Source organism: Scyliorhinus torazame, chromosome 13 (genome assembly GCF_047496885.1).
Source record: "Scyliorhinus torazame isolate Kashiwa2021f chromosome 13, sScyTor2.1, whole genome shotgun sequence".
NCBI classification, from domain to species: Eukaryota; Metazoa; Chordata; class Chondrichthyes; order Carcharhiniformes; family Scyliorhinidae; genus Scyliorhinus; species Scyliorhinus torazame.
In genome coordinates this window covers 41,167,502-41,189,910 of record NC_092719.1, presented here as the reverse complement: position 1 = coordinate 41,189,910, position 22,409 = coordinate 41,167,502, and the positions used below count along the sequence as shown (strand labels likewise).

Sequence of the window (22,409 nt, the reverse complement as noted above, 5' to 3'; positions counted from 1 at the left end):
CCACCGTTGATCTCGGCCATGTATCGTCAGGGGGGACCTTACTGCACCTTCCCACACGGGATTAATTCAAAAAAAGCTCCGTTGGGGCTCCTCTGGAGAGCCTGAAAGTCCGTTGTCGCGGGAGCTGTCGAAACGTGCGGCTTTGCTCCGCATCGCCGCAACCAGAAGTGTGCTTTCCTTAACTGTTTCAATAACAACATCCAATAAACCAAAAAAACATTTTACCAAAACAGTAGGTAACTGTAATGATTGGTTTTCTTCCTTGGAATGACTCTTTAAAATTGAAAATAGAGAGAGAGGCCAAAATATTTCTCTTTCTGATCCTACAGCAGCCAAATGTGAAAACGAAAGTAAAACTCACAGAGCCACAGCAGCTTCCAACTCAAAAATTAAAGTAAAAACCCAGAGCCACAGCCCAGCTCCACCCACAGAGTGATATCACTGAAGTCATGTGATAAGACAAAACATTTCTTAAAGGGACACTCCCATGACAAGTACAAGAAACAAATATCCAAACAGAACAACATCCATTCCAAAAAATGGGTGTGTTGGGCAAACGGAATTTAGGAGTTCTTTGAAATCCAATATAAAGGAGAGAAAAGCTATAATTTGATGCCTGCACAAGGCCCTTACTTTCACATCTGCCCTTTGAAGCAACGTTATTACAATATCATTGTCCTCAGTATGGTGCTGTCCTTGAAGTTGTGCCACGTTTCCCAGATCTTCCACTGGAGCTGTACCCATGGTGAGGCACAGATTATCCAAGAAAGGACATGGGCGGGATTTTCCACTCCTGTTCGCTTTGGGCGGATTCGGTGCTTGGGCAATGCCAGGACAGTGCCCGCATAGTGCTCAGGCAGTGCGGGGTGCAGGGGGGGAGGGGGGGGGGGATGGGAGTTCCAGGGTTAACTGGTTTTGTCACTGTGCGCTGGGAGGGCCTTTAAGAATGGCAACCCGATTTTCAAGTTTCTAAGTTGCTGACGGAGTGAACAAATCAGAGGCTATGTGTCAAAGGAAAAAGCCACCATTGGCGTTCTTCCTGCCCAACATTAGCTTTTGACGATATATGGGAAAATCCCGACCATCTTCCATATTGCTTGGTATAAAGGAACTCTGATCCACACCAAATGGCTGAATCTTGTCTGAATGATGTGTGGGGGGGGGGGGGCTTTCTGAATCAATTGTCCTTCAGTTTCCAGTACCTTCTGCACAACCAGATATTCATCCCAAACCATTTTTTATAATTTATGTGGCTGTTTAATCATTTGCGAGGTGTACAATGATTAACATCATACGCATGCCTTGCTTGGACAGGTTTCTGACTCTAATTAAACCCCATTGAATAATCAGCATATTTCAATTGAGTTCCAGTGAAATTGGTCACTATCTGTGAGGAGTCTGCACATTTTCCCCGTGTCTGCATGGGTTTCCTCCGGGTGCTCCGGTTTCCTCCCACAAGTCCCAAAAGCCGTGCTTGTTAGGTGAATTGGACATTTTGAATTCTGCCTCAGTGTACCCGAACAGGCGCCAGAGTGTGGCGACTAGAGGATTTTCACAGTAACTTCATTGCAGTATTAATGTTAGCCTGCTTGTGACAATAATAAAGATTATTATCATTCAAAGAGGGGAGGCTTTTTTGTTAGTAATCCAGTAATTTAATATTCAATCTCACAGAGACCGAGCCTTATGGAACAACCAGAACAGTTCATATACTTACATTGGAAAATCTTAGGCAGTACTATAGGTTTTGCTGCTTGCTTCAGTGACTGAGTTAGATAGGCATCACGTTCTGATACAAAAACATGATAAAACTCAGGATATTCCTCCATTGCCATTTTGATTACCTCCAGCCCATTCTCCTTCCCCTTCTTCTTCAACTGCTTCACAATCATTTTGCTAAAATACAAAAACACTTACAATTAAAACATATTTGAGTGAAAGTTATTGTCAAAAAAAATCACCAAATATTCTTGAACAATCACTTAGAAAAGATGTATCATTCATATTGTGAGCAATATGTCCCAGCCGGAAGACAGGCAGGAAATATCTATATATATATCTACATTAACCTGGCTAGTCCAATAAAATTATTATTTGATTTTTTTCAAATGGTCCAAGGCTTTATCCTGACTAACCCACTCTTATACCAAAGTAACTTCCAACCTTCAGACAAACAGCAGAGACTCATTTGGTGAGATCTTCTGGCTGTTTACAACGGTGCAATCTTCCAGTCCCACTGACGAGACAATCCGACCGAGGATTTCCTGGCGGTGTGGGATAGATTCAATGGGAAATCCCACTGACAGCAGTGGAACCAGAAGATCCCGCTGCCAGGCAACGGTGGGCCGCCTCCCGCCGCCTAGAGACATGCTATGGGGAGCCCAGAGAATCTCACCTGTTAGCTCCAAAAATGCACTAATGTTGCCATGTGGAACTGAATCCAGACAGTCCACCATTTTACCATCTAACAGGCAGCAACAGAAAGAGCTCTGTCCAGACCTGGCCCTCATTTACACTGTATACTACTGGGACATTGGAACTTCTGTATCTGTACCTTTAAGACCAATACATCTGTGTGTTCATTCTCGCATTGTGGAAGTCCTCACTTCTGGAAAGGCGGATCACTCTGCTACTCAGATAGATGACCCCTTTTGCTAAATCAATTTTTGTCATGTTCCTGCTGTGACAAATAATTACTGAAATTGTTTATTTTTTAACCAATTTGTCCTATAAATTTTGAATTGGTCACGTGGCACGTTATTAAAAAACAATCTACCCAGATTCTGACACAGTGGGCCAAAATGCTTCCTTCGGCGCTGTAACAATTTGGTGATTGAAATAAAAACGCATCCTTCCTGATCTTTGCATTTAGAATTTATTCCGGGAATGAGCGACTGTGGCATTATCCTTCTCATCATGGACATTGTGTGATGACTGCTGCTGAATAATTGAAGTTTATCCATGTGGAAGGTGCTTTCTCCACAAATAAATTAATTGTTCACTCTGAGAGACAAAGTTCATGCATGAATACCAGAAGCATTGGAAGCTCACCAGTACCCCAAACTATCTCCAGCAAGGAATGAACACCTTCTGCTGGATGGGAAGGGATCAGGAGGGAGAAAATTTACAACTTTTTAAATGTCTTGAAATCAATAAAAGGAGAAATCGGGTAAAGCAATTAACTGTTAAAATCCAAATGCTAGGTAGTAAAAAATAAAAGCTAATTACAGCGGATGCTAGAATCTGAAACCAAAAAGAAAATGGTGGAAAATCTCAGCAGGTCTGGCAGCATCTGTAGGGAGTCTGGGACTCGAAACGTTTGCTCTTTTCTCTCCCTACAGATGCTGCCAGACCTGCTGAGATTTTCCAGCATTTTCTTTTTGGGTGGTAAGATAGTAAAATCAGTCATTTATCTTTCATCATTACTGGGTCAAACGCCTGCAATATCCGATCTAATACCGTCACAGGAGCAGCAATTTAAGAAAGTGTCCAGTGCTATTTTCTCAGGGCAATCAGGAATGGGTAATAAATGCAGTCTCTCCAGTGTTACTCAATTCCTGACTGCAAATTCAAAAAAAAACTAAATTTGATTTTCTTTCAGGTTGATGCAGATCACTGACATTACTACTGTGAGCTCATAGCTGTCTGTGGGTAACAATATTTTACCACTCGTGCTTTTTCATTGTGACAGTGAAGTAAAATCACTGTCCAGCAACAAGGTGTGAATAATGTCATTGAGGATACAACCAATATTTAATGAAACAGAGCTTTACTCATACCCATATGGAAAAGGCTGGGATTTGATGTAAACAAGACCGATAAATGCCTTCACCAGGTCCCAGAAGGAAAGTGCGGCAGCACATCTTCTCAGAGTGACAAAAATAGGCTGGTCTCCAAGGTAAATATTACAAAATGGTATTTTCTGAGCCTAGAAGAGAATATTTCAAACATAAAACAGCTGCAGAGTGGTATCTATTAGTTATAATTACATATAAAATATATATAATGGACGGGATTCTCCAATACCCCAGCCACGTTTTTCTCAGTGGCATGCCATTCTATTTTCCCGCTGCTTGTCAATGGGATTTCCCATTGAAGCCACCCCACGCCGCTGGTGAGGGTCTGTTGCCAGCGGCAAAAGAGAACATTGGCCTATACATATATATACATTAAAAAACTAGACATAGATCGGTTACAATAAAGGTTGTTTGGATTTTTGATTTTTCAAGTTTCCTAGTTATCGTCAAAGACTGTTACAGTGCATTGTTGTTAAGTATGTAATTAATTTGTCATAAGTTTTGATTCTGTTTCAGGAACACATACAAAATAAAATATGCTGCAACACAAAAGTAAATTTTCTTACAATATGCGAACGGCTTCTGTAAAACTTCCTACATGTGCTAAATTTAATAATGTCAGTGCAAGTAAACAAGGGAGAGTAGTCATTTGTAAATATTAATATTGATTTGTGCCACTGCCTAAAGCCTCATTCCTCTACTAAAATCTGTTAATGAAAATGGGCACTGACGAGTCGTACGACATTGGTCAGCTAACATAATTAATATGGGAATGCAAGGATGAAATCCCATGCCTGCATTTGCATGTCTTTAGATCGGTAATCAGATCAAAAACAGTTTTGTGATAACACTGAGACAGGGATGTCAAAAAAGCGACAGAGGTGCTTAATTTTCAGAAGAGGCAAGAAGTCATTTGCTGGGACCAAAGGCGGGACACGACCATGACCATACCCCCATCGTAGACCAGCTTGAGGACTCTGAGTGGCACTTTAATGTCAGGGTCAATTATGAGGCCGTCACCGGGTGGCTGTCCAATTGAGCACAGTAGCCTGCCTCCCATAGCTGTCGTCCAATCAGAGAGCCAGTAGCCTGGCAGCCACGACCTCACCACCAAGATAAGTTTGTTCAAGTACGCTGGTGGGCCAGGCTGATGGGTTCCAGTCAACAGGAGGGGAATCCCAAACAGGTGCCGGAGTGAGGGGATTTTCACGCAACTTCATTAATGTTAATGTAAGCCTACTTGTGACACTAATGAAGATTATTAGTAGTAGTAGTAGTACCTCCTTTGGCCTTTGAATGACCACACAGCAGGGCCCTCACAAGAACATGCTAAGCGGCCATCAAGGGTTACCTGGTGGTCTCCACACAAGGTGGCAACCCTCCAGGCATTAGTAGACTGCCAGCAGGTGCAGGGGCAGTCCTTAATTGACACAATTGCACTGCTGAGGTCCCCATTGCTGCCTCAAGGGCAGCAGTAAGGTGAGAGCTTCCCACGCAATGCCTTCTGTGACCACTTTATCCGATCTCCAGAGGACTGGATGCTTGTAAATCCAGCTGAAGAATTAACCACAAGATGATGAAGATATTTTTACACGGAAGTGATCGATTCTGCCAATTTATGACCTTGTATTTGATTAATTAGTAGCATGGAATGATGAAAAGGTAAATCCTCTAATTCAAAAAGACAATATGATATATATCATATACTTGACCATAGAATACATTGGTATCTTGTATCCTGTACATTAAAACAGGATTTCTGAAAAATTGGTTACATTATGTCACTAGTTTGAGAGCTCTAAGTTCGCTGAACAACATTCGCACCATTCACAACATTTAAATCATTCACTGATGGCCAAAATGTCGAAATTTAGCATTATGATGGGTTCATTTTCTATCTTATATGAAACAATTTCATGTTGCAGGAAATGTCCTATGGGATAATTCCATGCATCTACAATAATAGGATTTATAATGCATAAAATGTAGCTTACGTTGAAAAATAGTATGATCAGACTGCAGTGAAGATTTTGGTGGAAACAACTTGGAAGTTATGTGCACTCAAAGGATTTTTGAAAATCAGAATAGCATAGTAAAGCTTAATTCCTTACCGCTCTGAAGGCTTCCCTGAATTCCCCACCTGGGGTAATGCCCAGCTGCTCAATCAGGTAAGCGGAAATCTTCAGAAACAGCATTAACCATAACGTTTGCATCAATCCAAACTACAAAAGGCAAGCAGAAATGCACAACCGTTTGAGAGCTGAGAAACGCATTATAGTTACCTTGAAAAAGGAATACTCCAGCCGAAAGTCAGGTTCCACAAAAGGAAAAGAGAAGGAGATGGAAGAGAGAGACAAATGGGCTGAACTTGGGCTTTGGGGGCTGGAAACGGGAGCCGGGACTGCTTTCAGCTCCAGGGGGAAACATTCATCCATCTGGAATCATGACCAGGGCACCCCTTACTTGGCATGGAGGCAGGTTCCCTGTCCAATTAAGGGTATTGGCAGGCTCTTGAAACTGGAGAGAAAATCAGAGGCCTTCCAGCTTCAGAAAGTCATGAGTCATCAGTCATGATCTCATTGAATGGTGGAGCAGACTCAATGGGCTGAATGACCTATTTCTCCTTATGGCCTTACAAGTACGGGGCTTGTAAGTAACTGGGAGTGTACTTCAACCAAAAGGTGCCCTCCGAGCCACTTAATAAAATACAGAGGGAGCCAGGCAACCACTGTGGGGAGCTGAGCCTCTCCAGAGGAGGACATTTGGCTATATTCAGACAGTGGAGGAGCGTCTGTAGGGTGCCTGGAGCACTGATCACATTTGCAGCCTGCAGTCGGGTGCCCCTCTCCAGACAGCTAAATTTCCCCCCATTGCATCAGGAAACTGGAGGCTGACCAGAAAATCCCAGCTGAGGCCTCTGTTAAATTGCTCTTTTCAAGGTTCTTAATTCTAGACTCTGAACCCGTGTCGGCCAAAATATATCGTATACTCAAACATATGGCTAGAGTACTGTCCATTGTCTGTCCAATGCATTTTCAATGACAGAATGATTGAATAGTGAATGGCAAGAGAAACAAAAAGAAATGAGGTGAACTTGAAAACAGCAAAACAAAATGGGCGAGGTTGGGTGAAGAGAAGATGGCGGTGAGAATAAGAAAACAGAGGCAGCGAGAAACAGAAAAGAGAAGCAAAGAAAATTATCGCAATAAAATAGTAACTAATAGTCATTTGATCGTGCAGAATTTAAGTAATACTGAGAAAAGTGGCATATCAAAGCTTTTTATCATGCACTCATCATGACACTTTACAAGAATACCATTATAAATGGAAAGCAACAATTTATATTGGATGAGAAGAGAATGCTGATTGCCGACCAATTTCTGTGATCTGCCCTGAAGATTAAAAGATTCGATACGTTTCTCTTTTCAGCAATACAAATGTGTAGCTATTAAAATACATGGTTTGACTTACAAATATCATCTCGGATCAAAATCTTTTCTATATACATTAAAGAAAGGGTAAAAAACACTTGGGTCAAGAATTTTCTTGGTGTTTCGCCAGAAGTGTGATTAAAAAAAACAGTTTACCAGTTTACCGAGTCCAGAAGTGGCGATATTTGGTGTGTCGGGAGACCCGGGAATCCAGGCAGCGGGGAAGGCCAACATTTTGGCCTTTGCCACCCTGGTAGCCCAGAGAGGGATTTTGCTGGAGTGGAGGGACTCGGGGCCACCAAAGCCGGTGGGGGGGCGGGGCGGGATAATAGGGTTAAAATGGGCAAGGCCGGATTGGTGGAGGGAACGGCAGGGAGGTTTTCTGTTTGTCCTTACTTTCGTGTTGATTGTGTTTAATGTATATATAAATGCCTTAATAAAATTTTTTTTTTTAAACAGTTTACCCACATAAATGTTGACATAGTTACAGCTGCAGAGCAGGAGCAAATCTGAATAAATTCCCATCCTTAGTTGGCTAATCTTTTTTTTACATTTAGTGTCACCTGCATTTGCAGGGTGGGCTGTAGCTCCAAGCTGGTATAATGCCATGTTTAAAGATGCTCTGTTAATGTTTTGAGTCTAATATGGGTGGGATTCTCCAGCCGCACCCGCCCGGCGACCGGAAATTCCTGCCCGAGGTCAATGGACCTTTACATGGTCCATGTCCCGCCCGTGGTGATCTTGCGGTGGGCGGGGCGGAAGTATCCAGCCCTATGGCTCTTCTTCAGAATGAAGGAGTCACATTTGTTAACTCAGTTTGGCCCTGCGTAGATGTTCACAGACCTTTGAGTATTTCCAGAACTTACAGTTTTATTTCAGATTTCCTGCACCCGTAGTGTTTTGCTTGAATTTGAAAATGCTGTATTAGATTTTCTTACCATTGTCCATACTTGGTACTGAAACCTAGAAATGTCACAGGGACTTTCCAGCAGCAGCTTGGTGGAAGTCCCAGAGAAATTACGGTAATAATTATAAACGTTTATCCGCGTCATTTCTCCAGAGATTCTGCCCAGCTCCCTCTGAAGCTGTGACAGGAGCTTGGCTGAACTTCATGGAGGTTCAAGGTCTCTGTGTCTTTATTATTAGCAATCATAGTGCCCAGCTTGTCCTCTCCTAACATCAAAAACATTACTGCTGGGAGAACAGGCCAATGAACATGGGGGTAAACACACATGCACAGAGTTCATTCTTTGTTGGGAAAGTCCAAGATCCAAATAGGCACAGCCAGCAGTATAACTCAGACTTCACCAGCTACCCTTCACACTCTATGGCCAGGATTCTCCATTGCAAGTCCGCCCTGCTACTGCTGCTAATGAGGACAGAGAATTTGGCGCACATTCGCTGGTGGCGGAATTCCCAATGAAGCCACCACACGCCGCCGGGAAACCGGTGGGGCCAGAGCATCCCACAGCCTGCAAGCGCCGGAGAATTCCGGCCTAAAACTATTAGTCTATGATCAGTGGTATAATATAAATGTTTTCATGCAGCCTCAGTTTCTAGATCAACAAAAAGAGTCCATGCTGGTTGACATAAGCGCACTGAAAAGAATGCAACATTTCCTGTATTACTGACTTGGACAAAACCATTTTTGAATTGGTGGTATATTATTATTCCAATTATAAGTGTTCAAACATAATTTGCATTCTCTGTTGTAAAATAAAAACGTGAACAAAAATATCAGAAAATCAATGTCCTAGGTCAGCTGCATTGCCTGAAATTTCTGCATCGCATTTTAAGTTTGCCAGGAAGGAATTAACCAATGAAAGCAAAGTAAGGCGAGTAGCTCAGAACTTCCCATGATAATGTAAAAATAAACATTAATCAACAACTTAATGAAAATAGCTGCACCTGCTTTATTAACTGTTGCGTTTTGTGTAAGTCAAATGTCCTGGCTTCATTTCGTATTGACTGTTCATCTAATGTTAAAAGTGATTCTCGACTCTGGCAAAGTTCTAACACAACAGCATCTGGTTGCACTTCCTGGATTAGCTACAAGAAAAAATATTCATGCATATCAATTAAACAAGTAATGGTGCTTTGTGTTAAACAGACAACTTCAAACGAGGATTCACAGTTGTAATTCAATCCTGGCTATATTATTCAGTTAAGTTATTATTTTACTTGAGGTTTACAAAGAAATGTTGGGCTGAGCACATGTAGAACATTTCAGCAGCATTTCATAAAGACTTGTTGCTGACCTTGTCAGATAAGTTCATAATATATAGGAGCAGAATGAGGTCATTTGGACCATCGAGTCTGCTCCGCCATTTGAACATGGCGGATATGTTCCTCATCTGCTACCTACAATGTAACACATCAAGAGCTGGATTGCAAAATCAGCCAGAGCATCTCCTCCAGAGAACATATGACCTAGGAGCAGGAATAAGCAATTTTGCCTTCCGAGCCTAACACCCTCAATGTGGTCATGGCTGATCCGGTCCTGGCCTCGACTCCACTGTCTTGCCCGTTCTCCATAACCCTTCAACCCATTACCAATTAAAAATCTGTCTAACTCATCGCTTCTCGGCCTTTTGGCTAAGATCAAGGATGGCGCTTTTGGCCTTTTGGCTAAGATGAGTGTGGGATCATGTGTAATGCCTGGATCTGGTGTGTCTCTCTTGTGGAGACCATGAATGGGATTCAATTTGAGTTGGTTTTTGGAGCAGGCAAGGAGCTGGAGTGGGGGTTCACCCCTGTCCACACTCTGAGCTCTGGCTTTGTAACTCTGATAAAGTAATTAAAAAGAAGAAAAAAAAATCTGTCTAGCTCCTCCTTAAATTTACTCACTGTCCCTGCATCCACCGCACTCTGGGTAGTGAATTCCACAGATTCACAACCCTTTTGGAAAGTAGTTTTACTTCAAATCTGTTTTAAATTTGCTACATATTATTCTAAGATTATGACCTCTTGTTTCACAATGCTCCACAAGAGGCAGCATCAGCTCCATGTTACTTTATCCATACCTTATAGCATCTTGTATACCTCAATTAGATCTCCCCTCATTCTTCTAAACTCTAGAGAATATAGGCCTAGACTGTTCATGTTTAGGTTTTTGTCTTAAAAGATTCTCTCAGATACAGGAGCACTAGTTATTTCTATGAGAGAGCCTGAGACAATTGCGTCCTGTCCATACTGCCTAATATCTAACCATACAAAACTACTAATCCAGTGGTGTAATATGGAATCTCCTGTGGGTTGAACTGGTATAGGTGTTGCTTTGCACATGAGCTCCTCCAATATTTTTGATGGTAGTCTTGCAAAATCAGTTGATAAGAAAGGGTCAGCTACAAATTGTTAAGCTCTTTTCCTTCAAAGCAAATAAATGTATCAGATCCATTTTGTTGAATTGGTACAATTCCTCTTCACGTAACAATGCAATATAATTAAATGCTACACTGCCCTCCATCAGCGAGTCACCTTATTTGAAGTGAATAAAATAACAACAATCTTCTTGAATTCTCATTCTGAGTCTGATCAAAATTTGACTTTATCACTTTCTTTCTAAAACCTGATCACATTTGCTGGATCTGATTGATTGGCCTATGTCTCTGTCTCTATTATTTATCTCATTCTACACACAGCCAGCAATGTTATGTTGTGCTACTTGTTAGTTCCTTCCTTGAAATAATGGTGATAAGTCTTTCTTTTGAACCGTGGAGTTCTTTTGGTACCGATGTCCCCCAAATGATGGGAACTGTTACCATTGGTAGGCTGTTTAGAGGCTGTTTAGCACAGGGCTAAATCGCTGGCTTTGAAAAGCAGACCAAGGCAGACCAGCAGCACGGTTCAATTCCCGTAACAGCATCCCCGAACAGGCGCGGGCATGTGGCGACTAGGGGCTTTTCACAGTAACTTCATTTGAAGCCTACTTGTGACAATAAGCGACTTGCATTTCATTTTTCATTTCATTTCAGTGACAACGCAGGCTAATGAACTGCTTCTTGTTTAGAGTGTAAATTAACATTTTAAACATCTATTATCTCAGTGCTCGCTAAGATTGTATGAATACCTTTGAGACACGTACCAGCCCTTAATTAATTCTGTTGATAAAACGTTATTTTGCCCACTTTAATGGGATAGTAAGTAATGAAATCAAATTCCATTTTCTTTCCCAACTTTAATAATTGAAAATGTTGAATCATTTATGAATGCTATGATTATTTTCTATCGGAATATATATTATCTTATACCTCTCATGACTAAAACCTATCTGCCACTCCAAGCTCCTCTGCTTAACTGCTCCAGTTCTGAAAGAATGCTATTAATGCTATCCTTGTTCATCATCTGAAGATACAGATATATATATATATATATTTTAATAAATTTAGAGTACCCAATTCATTTTTTTTTCAATTAAGGGGCAATTTAACGTGGCCAATCCACCTAGCCTGCACATCTTTGGGTTGTGGGGGTGAAACCCACGCAGACACGGGGAGAATGTGCAAACTCCACACGGACAGTGACCCAGAGCCGGGATCAAACCTGGGACATCGGCGCTGTGAGGCTGCAGGGCTAACCCATCGTGCCACTGTGCTGCCCATACAGATATATTTTGACAGGAATTTTCATGTTAAGTCAACATGAGATGAAATAAAATCCAAAACTTTATTTTTCTGTCATTTAAAAATAAATGGGCATTCTGGTGAACAAAAAAAAGATGGCTGCAGCAAGTCACATGATAACATGATTGGTCCTTTGTTCTGGAAGCTTCCAACAGCAATTACAAGAACAATATAATTCCTCTCCAGCCTGTGGAATCTTACACCTCATTGTACAGATGCCTTGTGACCAACAAAAGCACAGGAATCAAGACAAACTGGTTCTCCAACTTGAACTATCACGAAAGAGAGAGATAGAAATACCAGAAGAAATGGTAATATCCATCTTGTCTCTCACCTAAGATGGAATTATGGAATTCTGGCCAGAAAAACAGAAACTGATTTTTAAGCTGCAATTAACCATTCATTGGCCTCTGGTCTTTTGGATAGTTTTAACGATACATATTTAATAATAATAATCTTTATTATTGTCACAAGTAGGCTTACATTAACACTGCAATGAAGTTACTGTGAAAAACCCCTAGTCGCCACACACCCTGGCGCCTGTGCGGGTACACAGAGAGAGAATTCAGAATGCCCAATTCACCTAACAAGCACGTCTTTCGGGACTTGCGGGAGGAAACTGGAACACCCGGAGGAAACTCACGCAGACACTGGGAGAACGTGCATACTCCAGACTTGTGCCTTGTAGATGGTGACCAGCCTTTGGGGGGATCAGGAGGTGACCCAAGCCGGGAATCGAACCTGGGACCCTGGCGCTGTGAAGTAACAATGCTAACCACCATCTCACAGTCAGTCTGCTGTTTAACATTCAACTGGTGAACACCACCTTTGGCCTCACAGACAGTCTGTTGTTTAAAAGACTTGTGTGAAGGGCAGCATGGCAGCACTGTGGTTAGCACAGTTGCTTCACAGCTCCAGGGTCCCAGGTTTGATTCCCGGCTTGGGTCACTGTCTGTGCGAAGTCTGCACATTCTCCCCGTGTCTGCGTGGGTTTCCTCCAGGTGCTCCGGTTTCGTCCCACAGTCCAAAGATGTGCAGGTTAGGTGGATTGGCCATGATAAATTGCCCTTAGTGTCCAAAAAGGTTGGGTGGGGTTACTGGCCTACGAGGATAGGGTTTAAGTGGGGTGCTCTTTCCAAGGGCCGGTGCAGACTCGATGGGCTGAATGGCCTCCTTCTGCACTGTAATTTCTATGATTCTGTGATCTAAGTGGTGAACACCAAGAAGCAGAATTCCAGGTTGAACAATATTGTGCTCCTCAAAGCCTGTCTCTGCTGGAAGATTTACTACCATTACCAACAGAACTGACCCAGTCTGTGTGTACCAATTTCATTTTTATTTAATTAATTTATGGGATGTGGACATGGCTGGCTAAGCCAGCATTTATTGCCCATCCCTACTTGCCCTTGAGAAGGTGGTGGTGAGCTGCCTTTTTGAACTGCTACAGGTGTAGGTACACCCACAGTTAGGGAGGGAAATCCAAGATTTTGACACAGCGAAATGAAGGAATGGTGATATATTTCCATGTTGGGGTGGTGAGTGACTTGGAGGATAATGTCCAGGCACTGGGGTTCCCAGGTATCTGCTGCTCTTGTCCTTCCAGGTGGTAGTGGTTGTGGGTTTGGAAGGTGCTGCCTTGGTGTGTTACTGCAGTGCATTTTGTAGATGGTACAGACGGCTGCTATTGTTCCTCGGTGGTGGAGGTATTGAATGTTTGAGATACGGGTTTCAATCAAGCGTGCTGCTTTGTCCTGGATGGTGTCAAGCTTCTTGAGTGTTGTTGGAGCTGCACTCATCCAGGCAGTGGAAAGTACGCCATTACACTCCTGACTTACAGGCAGCATGGTGGCGCAGTGGTTAGCACTGCTGCCTCACAATGCCAAGGACCCTGGTTCGATCCCGGCCCTGGGTCACTCTCCGTGTGGAGTGTGCACATTTTCCCCGTGTCTGTGTGGGTCTCACCCCCATAACCAGAAATGATGTGCGGGGTAGGTGAATTGGCCACGCTAAAATGCCCCTTAATTGGAAAAAAGAATTGCATATTCTAAATTTATTTAAGAAAACACTCCTGACTTGTGCCTTGTAGATGGTGGCCAGGCTTTGGGGGGTCAGGAGGTGAGTTACTCACTGTAGGATTCCTAGCCTTTGACCTTTTCTGGTAGTCACAGTATTAACATGGCTAGTCCAGTTGAGTTTCTGATCAATCGCAACCCCGAGGATGTTGATTGTGAAGGACTCAGCGATAGTAATGCCATTGAATGTCAAAGGGTGATGGTTAGATCCTCTTTTGTAGGAGATGGTCATTGCCTGGCACTTGTGTGATGTGAATGTAATTTGCCACTTCTCAGCCCAAGCCTGGATTTTATTCACTGAGTGTCTTTAAGACAGAGATAGATAGGTTCTTGATTAATAAGGAGATCAGGGGTTATGGGGAGAAGGCAGGACAATGGGGATGAGAAAATATCAGCCATGATTGAATGGCGGAGCAGACTCGATGGGCCAAGTGGCCTACTTCTGCTCCTATGTCTTATGGTCTTATGGTCTATATTGTCCATGTCAAGCTGCATTTAAGCATGGACTGCTTCATTATCTGAGGAGTTGCAAATGGTGCTGAACATTGTGCAACCATCTTGCGGTATCAGCACCAACTTTAAAGCAAACTTTACAACTGGGGTCTTCAGCCAGCTGAACTCAAGCTCCTATGTAAAAGAACACCTCATTGGACTCTGACCCTGGAAATCACGTGGACTAATATTCATTTCTGTGGTTCTTGTCCTGCTACTGTCCATAATTGTTCTATACTCCTCTTACTCTGTGTGTGTGCAGTGGAGTGCAATGTCCCAAATATTCCTTCCATGGTTTTTGAATGTGAAATAAATTAACCTTTTGAGCTAATCATAATGTGGGTTTTCCGTGAGTTATTCGTAGATTGGATCGCACAAACTGAAGGTTTGAGAAAGCATGCCACAGCATTTTCTGCCAATGGACAGTTGGTGAAGTGAAAGAAGTTCAGTTTGCCAATCTCTCTCCTATCCGTAACATGTATAATATTGCAAGAAACTCTGACTACATTGTTCCAGTCTTCGGGCACAGAACCTATTGTAATTGATTGATTGATATTTATTGTCACATGTACCAAAGTACAGTGAGAAGTATTTTTCTGTGGCAAAGGGAATGTACACTGTAAGTACATAGTAGACAAAAGAATAATCGACAGAGTACATTGACAGTGGTGCATCAACAAACAGTGATTGGTTACAGTGCGTAACAAGGGGCCAAACAAAGCAAATACATGAGCAAGAGCAGCATAGGGTGTCGTGAATAGTGTTCTTACAGGGAATAGATCAGTCCGAGGGAGATTCATTGAAGAGTCTAGTAGCTGTGGGGAAGAAGCTGTTCCCATGTCTGGATGTGCGGGTCTTCAAGCTTCTGTATCTTCTGCCTGATGGAAGAGGGCAAAGCCTGGATGGGAGGGGTCTCTGACAATGCTGTCTGTCTTCCTGAGGCAGCGGGAGGTGTAGACAGAATCAATGGGAGGGTGGCAAGCATGTGTGATGTGTTGGGCTATGTTCACCACACTTTGCAGTTTCTTGCGATCTTGGGCCGAGCAGTTGCCATACCAAGCTGTGATGCAGTTGGTTACGATGTTCTCTATGGCACATATGTAGAAGTTTGTGAGATCAATGAAGATATGACAAATTTCTTTAGTTTCCGTAGGAAGTAGAGACGTTGTTGGGCTTTCTTGATGTTGCATCAACATGAGTGAACCAGGACAGACTGTTGGTGATGGTGACCCCCAGGAACTTAAAGCTATCGACCATCTCCACTTCGGAGCCATTGATGTGGACGGGGCGGGAAGTGTCGTGCTGCACTTCCTGAAGTCGATGATCAGTTCCTTGGTCTTTCCAACATTTAGAAAGAGGTTGTTTTCGGTACATCATGCAACCAAGTGATCTATCTCCCTTCTGTAGTCTGATTTGTCATTGCTTGAGATACGACCCACCAGTCGTATCATCCGCAAACTTATTGATCAAATTGATGGTAATGTAATTCCAAAGAATGTTAGCCAAAACCTTTCTTACTTTCTCTTCGATTCCATGTCTGAGTAGTATTTTTCGATAAACAAATTATCTTTTTTTGTTTCGGATTTGTTATTGTGCTCTTCATGTTCAATGAACAAATCATTTTCTTTGGTTTCGGATTTGTCGTTGTGCTCTTCCCTTTGGGTGGTGCAAACTGCTTGTTCCAGGGTGCTGTGAAAGTTATTTTCAACTGCTCGTAGAAGTTCAGGCAATGTTGTGCCTTTTGAGGTTGAATTTTTTGGTTTTGTGCCTTTAAGAGTCTTATTTGTGATTTTGGGCATTTCCTCTTTAAGTGGGCATGGTCTGCATCATCTGACGTCATGACTCTCGTGATGTCATGCGTACCGATCGATTGTGCACGCGCAGATTGATTTTCCTTTACTATGCGCCTTTTCTTCAACTGCACATGCGCAAGTCGCACATGCGCAGATCCATCTTTGAACGGTGTTCGATCTTTTTCTGACTGCGCATGCGCGGCTTGTGCATGCACAGAACCGACTGCGTCCAAAACGTCTTTTTTCAAATGTACTCAGATGACATTTTAATGTGGATTTTGCCGTTTTTTCTTGGTAAAAAGTTAATGTTACTTTTTTCTTTCGATCTTCACTTTTCAATCGCGATTTCCAGTGTTAAACCTTTCTGTTCTGATAATGATTGTTTGAGTTGTGCAGCACTCATTCCCTGTGCAATTTGGTCTCCAAACATTGAATGTCTTAAAACAGCATTGTTACTGGTATTACAGTGATCTTCAAATTTTTTGAGTATTCCTCCTAATTTGGTGTTGGCTTCACCTTTCAAGTATGTAAAGCAGTTATAGATTTCTCTAGCTTCATGTCCTGCTAGCAGCATTGCTATTTTCATTTCTTCTGAGGCCGTGCTCAAATCATTAGCTATGATATATATTGCGAACATTTGTTTAAAACTTTTCCATCTATGACTTAAATTACTGGTTGTTTTCAGCTGCGGTGGAGTTCCAACGAGTTTCATTGAATCAGCAAAGTCTCCACACATCGAATGTCCAGTATGAGTTTTCTTGTCATTTCGATCTTTCTTTGTCTGCATCTTGTGTAATCTTCTGGTAAGCATTCTGAAGTCTCCTGATACCATGTATTATTCCTTGTGTCTGAATAAAGCTCATAGTCTTACAGTTGAAGTAGATGCTTTGCTGTGTGAGTTCGTTCTCTCTCCAGCGCTTATACTATACGTTACATCTGAGCTGCCGGTCTGTGTCCTGCTCACCAGCTGCCTTTCCTGTGAAGAGTGTCTCTGACTTCCTGTCTGTCTATATTTATACATCTCCCGTGCTCCCTCTAGTGATTGCTTAGTTGTAGTGCATTTACATTGACCCATTGTATATACACAGATATGCAGATCACTACAGATTCCTGCACCAAAATAGCTAGATCCTGAAATTGCTCTAGTTGCTCATTTTTAAAGACAGTTTGAAGAATTTATTCTTCTTTGCTTTTTCCCCAATCCTTTATATTTCCATCTGGCTTATCCTTAAAGGAACTCTCTGGTCTTTCACCTGCAATCTTACAGACAGCTGAGTTTTTATTAAATAGTGAAAAATGCTGCAAATGATCAACAAGTCCAATGCTTGCAGAGATTTCTTTTAATGAAGAAGCAACGGATAGGTCTTATTGCTGTCTGCAATCTGCCCTTTTATATTTAAACTCTCATATTGATTAATCTTAGATGACCCTTGAATGTCAACACATCCTCACTATTACTTCTTTGCTGCAGCTATCAATAACCTTGCAGTTGGGTAAGATTTTAAAACCAGGGTTTGCCCCCACAACCCAAAGATGCACAGGGTAGGTGGATTGGCCACACTAAACTGCCCCTTAATTGGAAAAAATTAATTGGGCAATCTAAATTTTTTTTTAAAGTTTTTAAAACCTCTTTATTAAAGTCACTTGCTGGAAATGCAAGAATATATTATTCAGTCTGCTGTTCAAGCATTTATCTAATTTGATTCTAATGATACTCTGCAGTTCCATGTCCTAGCAATGAATATGAAATAGAACTCCAGTGCAATGTTATCTTTCAAGGGATTTAATTGCATTTAGAGTGAAAGTGGCATTGCGGGAGGAACTTAATTTCTTCCCGGCGGTGAGCTCTAAGTTCCCTTGCAAGCCACATTTCATCCTGACTTGGGAATATATTGCCGTTGTTGCTGGGTCAAAATCCTGGAATTCCAGGGGCAGCACAGTGGTGCTGTGGTTAGCACTGCTGCCTCATGGTGACAAGGACTCAGGTTCGATCCTGGCCCCAGGCCACTGTCCGTGTGGAATTTGCACATTCTCCCCGTGGGTCTCACCTCCACAACCCAAAGATGTGCAGGCTAGGTGAATTGACCACGCTAAATTGCCCCTTAATTGGAAGAAAAGAATTGGGTACTCTAAATTCATATTTTTAAAAATCCTAGAATTCCCTTCCTCACAACATTTTGGTGCACCTACACCTCAGGGACTGCAGCAGTTCAAGAAGGCCACCACCTTTCTGTGGGTAATTTGGGGTGGACAATAGATGCTGGCCCAGTGACGCCCATAATCCCCTGAATGAATAAATAAGATAGATAGTGTTTGTCACATGAAAAAAATGTATTTGCTGCAGTTCATAGTAGTTACATTGTCACTAATGCAGAAAAACTGTAGGGCAACAACATAACTGGAAATTCCCATTCACATACCAGAGCTCAAAAACAGTTCAGTTCAACTAAAGTCAGTAATGACTCAACAATAGGAACTCATTTTCCCAAAATACAGCACTATCATAGGAGCATGCATTGTAAATGAACATAAATATGATTTCTGATACTTTCAGTCAATGTTCATTCTAAATCTGCTGCAGCTTTTGACTGCGAGTCTTATGCCATATTTATTTTACCTGTTGTACATCTTGTATGCTTTCCTTACTGAAGTGAATTGTGCCAACCAGGTATACCTTGCAGCCGTCTTCAGTGACAAGTTCACTTACAGTGCTTTTTAGGTTCGGTTTCTCCTGTCGCTTTCTGATCTTTTCACCCAGAGTATTATAGATTTCTTCATACGCTGAAGGTAAATACATTGTAAATAACTTACAATTCCCAACATTAAAGGAGCATTATACAATGTTTACACTAAGACTCGGGTGAAATCAAAAGGTGAACTTGATTATCTATAAACATCCCACTATTACCAAAAAAATCATAACTTGTGAACAAATATCATTAAACAAATAATATTCCTGTTATAACCCTCACAAAGACCATGGGGGATCACTGATTGATCTCCCTGTGGGCTTTGTAAACTAAGAGTTCCCTTGCTGAGTGGGAGGGGGCCCACCCAATAGGGGTTCATCAACAGTACCTTAAATATTGACCCCTGGACCTGGACCGGCAGTTACCGATAGTCCCAGGCTGGGACATCTGTTTTGTACGGCATAGTTGCGGCTTTATTTGTGTTGGACAATAAACCTGCCTTGCCTTTTAGCCTGAGCCTCCTGGAATTATTACAATGCATAACAGTTTACATTTTCACCAGTGCTATAGTCCTCTGTGGCACAAGTATTATTTCATTGTAATGTCTGCAGTATTAATATTCCCTCTGACTCTGTTGTGAAAAAGCAACAGTGAGGATTGAGGAAGCTCTAAGACTAGTTAGTATGTCACCTGTGCAGTAGTGACTGCAAATGGCGGCCTGGATCAGCTTTAAGGAGAGTTGTAAAAATTAAGCGGTATTATATAATAAGAATTATAAAAGTGGAATCATCTTGATGAAAAAAAATCAGACAAATGTTATCTTATTTATTTATGAACATAGACCGTAATAACTTGAATCACTGCACAACCACATCAGCTCGTTTGCACGTGACATAGTCAGAATGAAAATAGGTGCATTGCTGTCTCGATGCTCTCACTCTGCCTTTCTCTTTTACGCTCTTTGCTTTTCCAAGATCTATCCTTCTCTACCTCCCTCTCATTCACTCTGATAGAATGGCTCCACTGTCATCATCAGTTTTGCCCGCGGCGAACATTGCCAGAAAATTCCCCTTCCCCCGCCCAATGTTTTGAATTGAATACGACCCTCTCCAGAATTGGAATAAAATAATCAAAGTGATTATTTTGTTTTTAAATGATGCCCAGAAATGCTGCAAAGAGGGACAATGGTAGAATTCACTGGTCATTAACTCACAATGTGAAATTATAAAACCGAAAAGTGACAAAATCAGCAGTGAATTATAAGGACTTCCCAATGAGTCCATTATGAACCTCTTCTCAGTTCAGGATACTTCCAAGTTATGTGTCACCTGCAAGTTTTGAAATTATGCCCTGTACACCTGAGTGGAAGTCATGAATGTATATCAAGAAAAGCAGTGGTCCTTGTATACTAGCCCCTGTCAATTTGGTTTGTGAACGTACAACTTATACAGAACTTACATATTTTCCTCCAATCATAATTCAGCATCTGTCCAACAATTACCTGTAAAGAAAATACATGTATATTTATATTAATATTAAACAACTGTGTCCACATTGTTTTGACATCATGGGTTAGTACGTGGTTGATTCCAGCCCCATAGGCCCCGGGGTCCCAACACAAGTGAATTAACCAATAATTTGTATACAGTTTCTGAGACCTTTGGCCCGTGACTGCTTCAATGATTTACAGGCACCAGATTCGTCAGTGAAACATAATCACTTTTTGTTTATAACAAAAATAGTAATAAGGCATGCAATATTATGATAGAACAATGCCCAGCTAATCTACTACTTTGGCCAATTTACTGTCCCACCCTCTACCCAAACACACACAAGACAGACACGCAGAGGGAGAGGAAGGGGTAAAATAATAAGTGGATTAATTTGAAATGGAAGATGAGTATCCTTGCTTTGGTTGTGAAGGCCATTTTAGCTGACTATCCTCCCTGGATGCAGAGGGTTGGAAACCACCAGTTGGATTGCTAACAAGGATATTCTGGCAGCTACATTCAGTCAGAACTCCTAGGCTGTATGATTTGCTCTGAGGAGTCACTTTCACTTTTATTAACTTGGGCCTTCACTCAAAAGAAAAGTCTCAGGCTTCTTTAATTCTTATTTGCTTCCAACTCCACCACAATGATCAACAGCTTGTCTGAGATACGAACATAGTTCGCCACACAAGAGTTTAAAACTATTGACCTTGCTTTCAGCTGGCAAAGTGTCTCATACTCCCATAAGTCTGAAACCCTCCCTTAGACCATAGCTCCAGCCATACAGTACCCTATCTTATCTCACCTCTCCTACATTCACAAAAAAATGTACACAAATTACAACTGGGATTTTTACCTTTGAGTTCCTACTCTTTAACTTCATCACTAGATCCTGAAACTCAGTCTGAAGGACTTCAACCCTTTACATATCTCTGTCATTGGTTCCAAAGTTGACCATAACTTCTCCCCAGAACTCCCCAGTTCTGCACAGGTTCAATGATGTCCTTTAGCCCAGCTCCAGGGAGGCAACACATGAAGCAAGATTGATGGTGACAGTTACAGAAATACTTGGCCATCCCCGAACTACTGAATCCCACATTTGGGGGTAATTCTCTGGTCATGTTGCGCCCTGTAAAAATTGTGCAATGATGGATAAATAGAGGAGAGCCCCTAAACAGTATTTACTGCGGGTGCAAAACAGGGCGCGATGCTCCTGGCTTGCTACAGCTAACATAATCTAACTCACGCCGCTGCTGGCCGTGAACCAGGTTAACATATTTAAATCGTCATTTAAATATGCCAGGAAAATTTGAAGCTGGATTCTCCCGGCTCCCGGTATTGTACCCCCCCTCCCCCACCGGCCCCCCAACTGATCTCCACCAGATGGCTACTCCAGGGAGCTCTGTGGACAACGGAGCCCCCGAGTGTTCAGGGACATGGCAGGGCAGCACCATGGCACTGCCAAGGGGTGGGGTCTGAAAGGGGTAGGGCCTGGAAGGGGGCACAGCATGAAGGGTGAATTGAAAGGGGGGTTGAAAGAGGCTGGTGCATGAAGTGGGGGGCATTGTGCGACCCCTTAGCGGGATGTCACTCACGTGGGGGGTGCTGGCGATGTGGGGAGGACGGCTGATGTCAACGAGAAGGGGGTGGGGCTGCAAGGATACCCATTTGGAGGGCCCCAATGTCAACGATCCTTGGAGGGCATGTGAGGTGTGAGGCGAGGGGGCTGATGCCAGCGATGTTGCGGGTGGGGGCGCCTTTACTATAATTTTGAGTTTGGGGCGCCCTTTAAAACAGTGCCCCGATCTCTGTGAAGCCAGGCTTGTCGGCATGTTTAAACCCTGCCCCTCTCAGTGCCGAGGCAAATCGCACCTGAACCCCCCCTCCAAAAAATGACTACGTACAGGAAGATCGCTATCGGAATTGTGCCAGAACAGCCGGCATGGTTCGCACCAATGTTCGTGCCCGAAATGACACTTAGTCACATCCTGGAATATTCCTGCATAACCTGTTTCCACATTC

General features: G+C 42.4%; 1 protein-coding gene across 1 annotated transcript in view; it reads right to left on the bottom strand.

Annotated features, from left to right (window-relative positions):
• Window positions 1-22,409, bottom strand: part of LOC140387991 (traB domain-containing protein-like) — a 209,365-nt gene that overhangs the window by 19,027 nt on the left and 167,929 nt on the right. The window contains exons 2-7 of the mRNA XM_072471437.1: window positions 20,356-20,398; window positions 18,825-18,988; window positions 9,137-9,277; window positions 5,909-6,019; window positions 3,780-3,928; window positions 1,718-1,896 (exon numbers count right to left, since the gene is read on the bottom strand). Of these exons, the coding sequence (XP_072327538.1) occupies window positions 1,718-1,896; window positions 3,780-3,928; window positions 5,909-6,019; window positions 9,137-9,277; window positions 18,825-18,988; window positions 20,356-20,383 (772 nt within the window). The 5' untranslated portion in view covers window positions 20,384-20,398. The remainder of the gene's footprint in view (window positions 1-1,717; window positions 1,897-3,779; window positions 3,929-5,908; window positions 6,020-9,136; window positions 9,278-18,824; window positions 18,989-20,355; window positions 20,399-22,409) is intronic.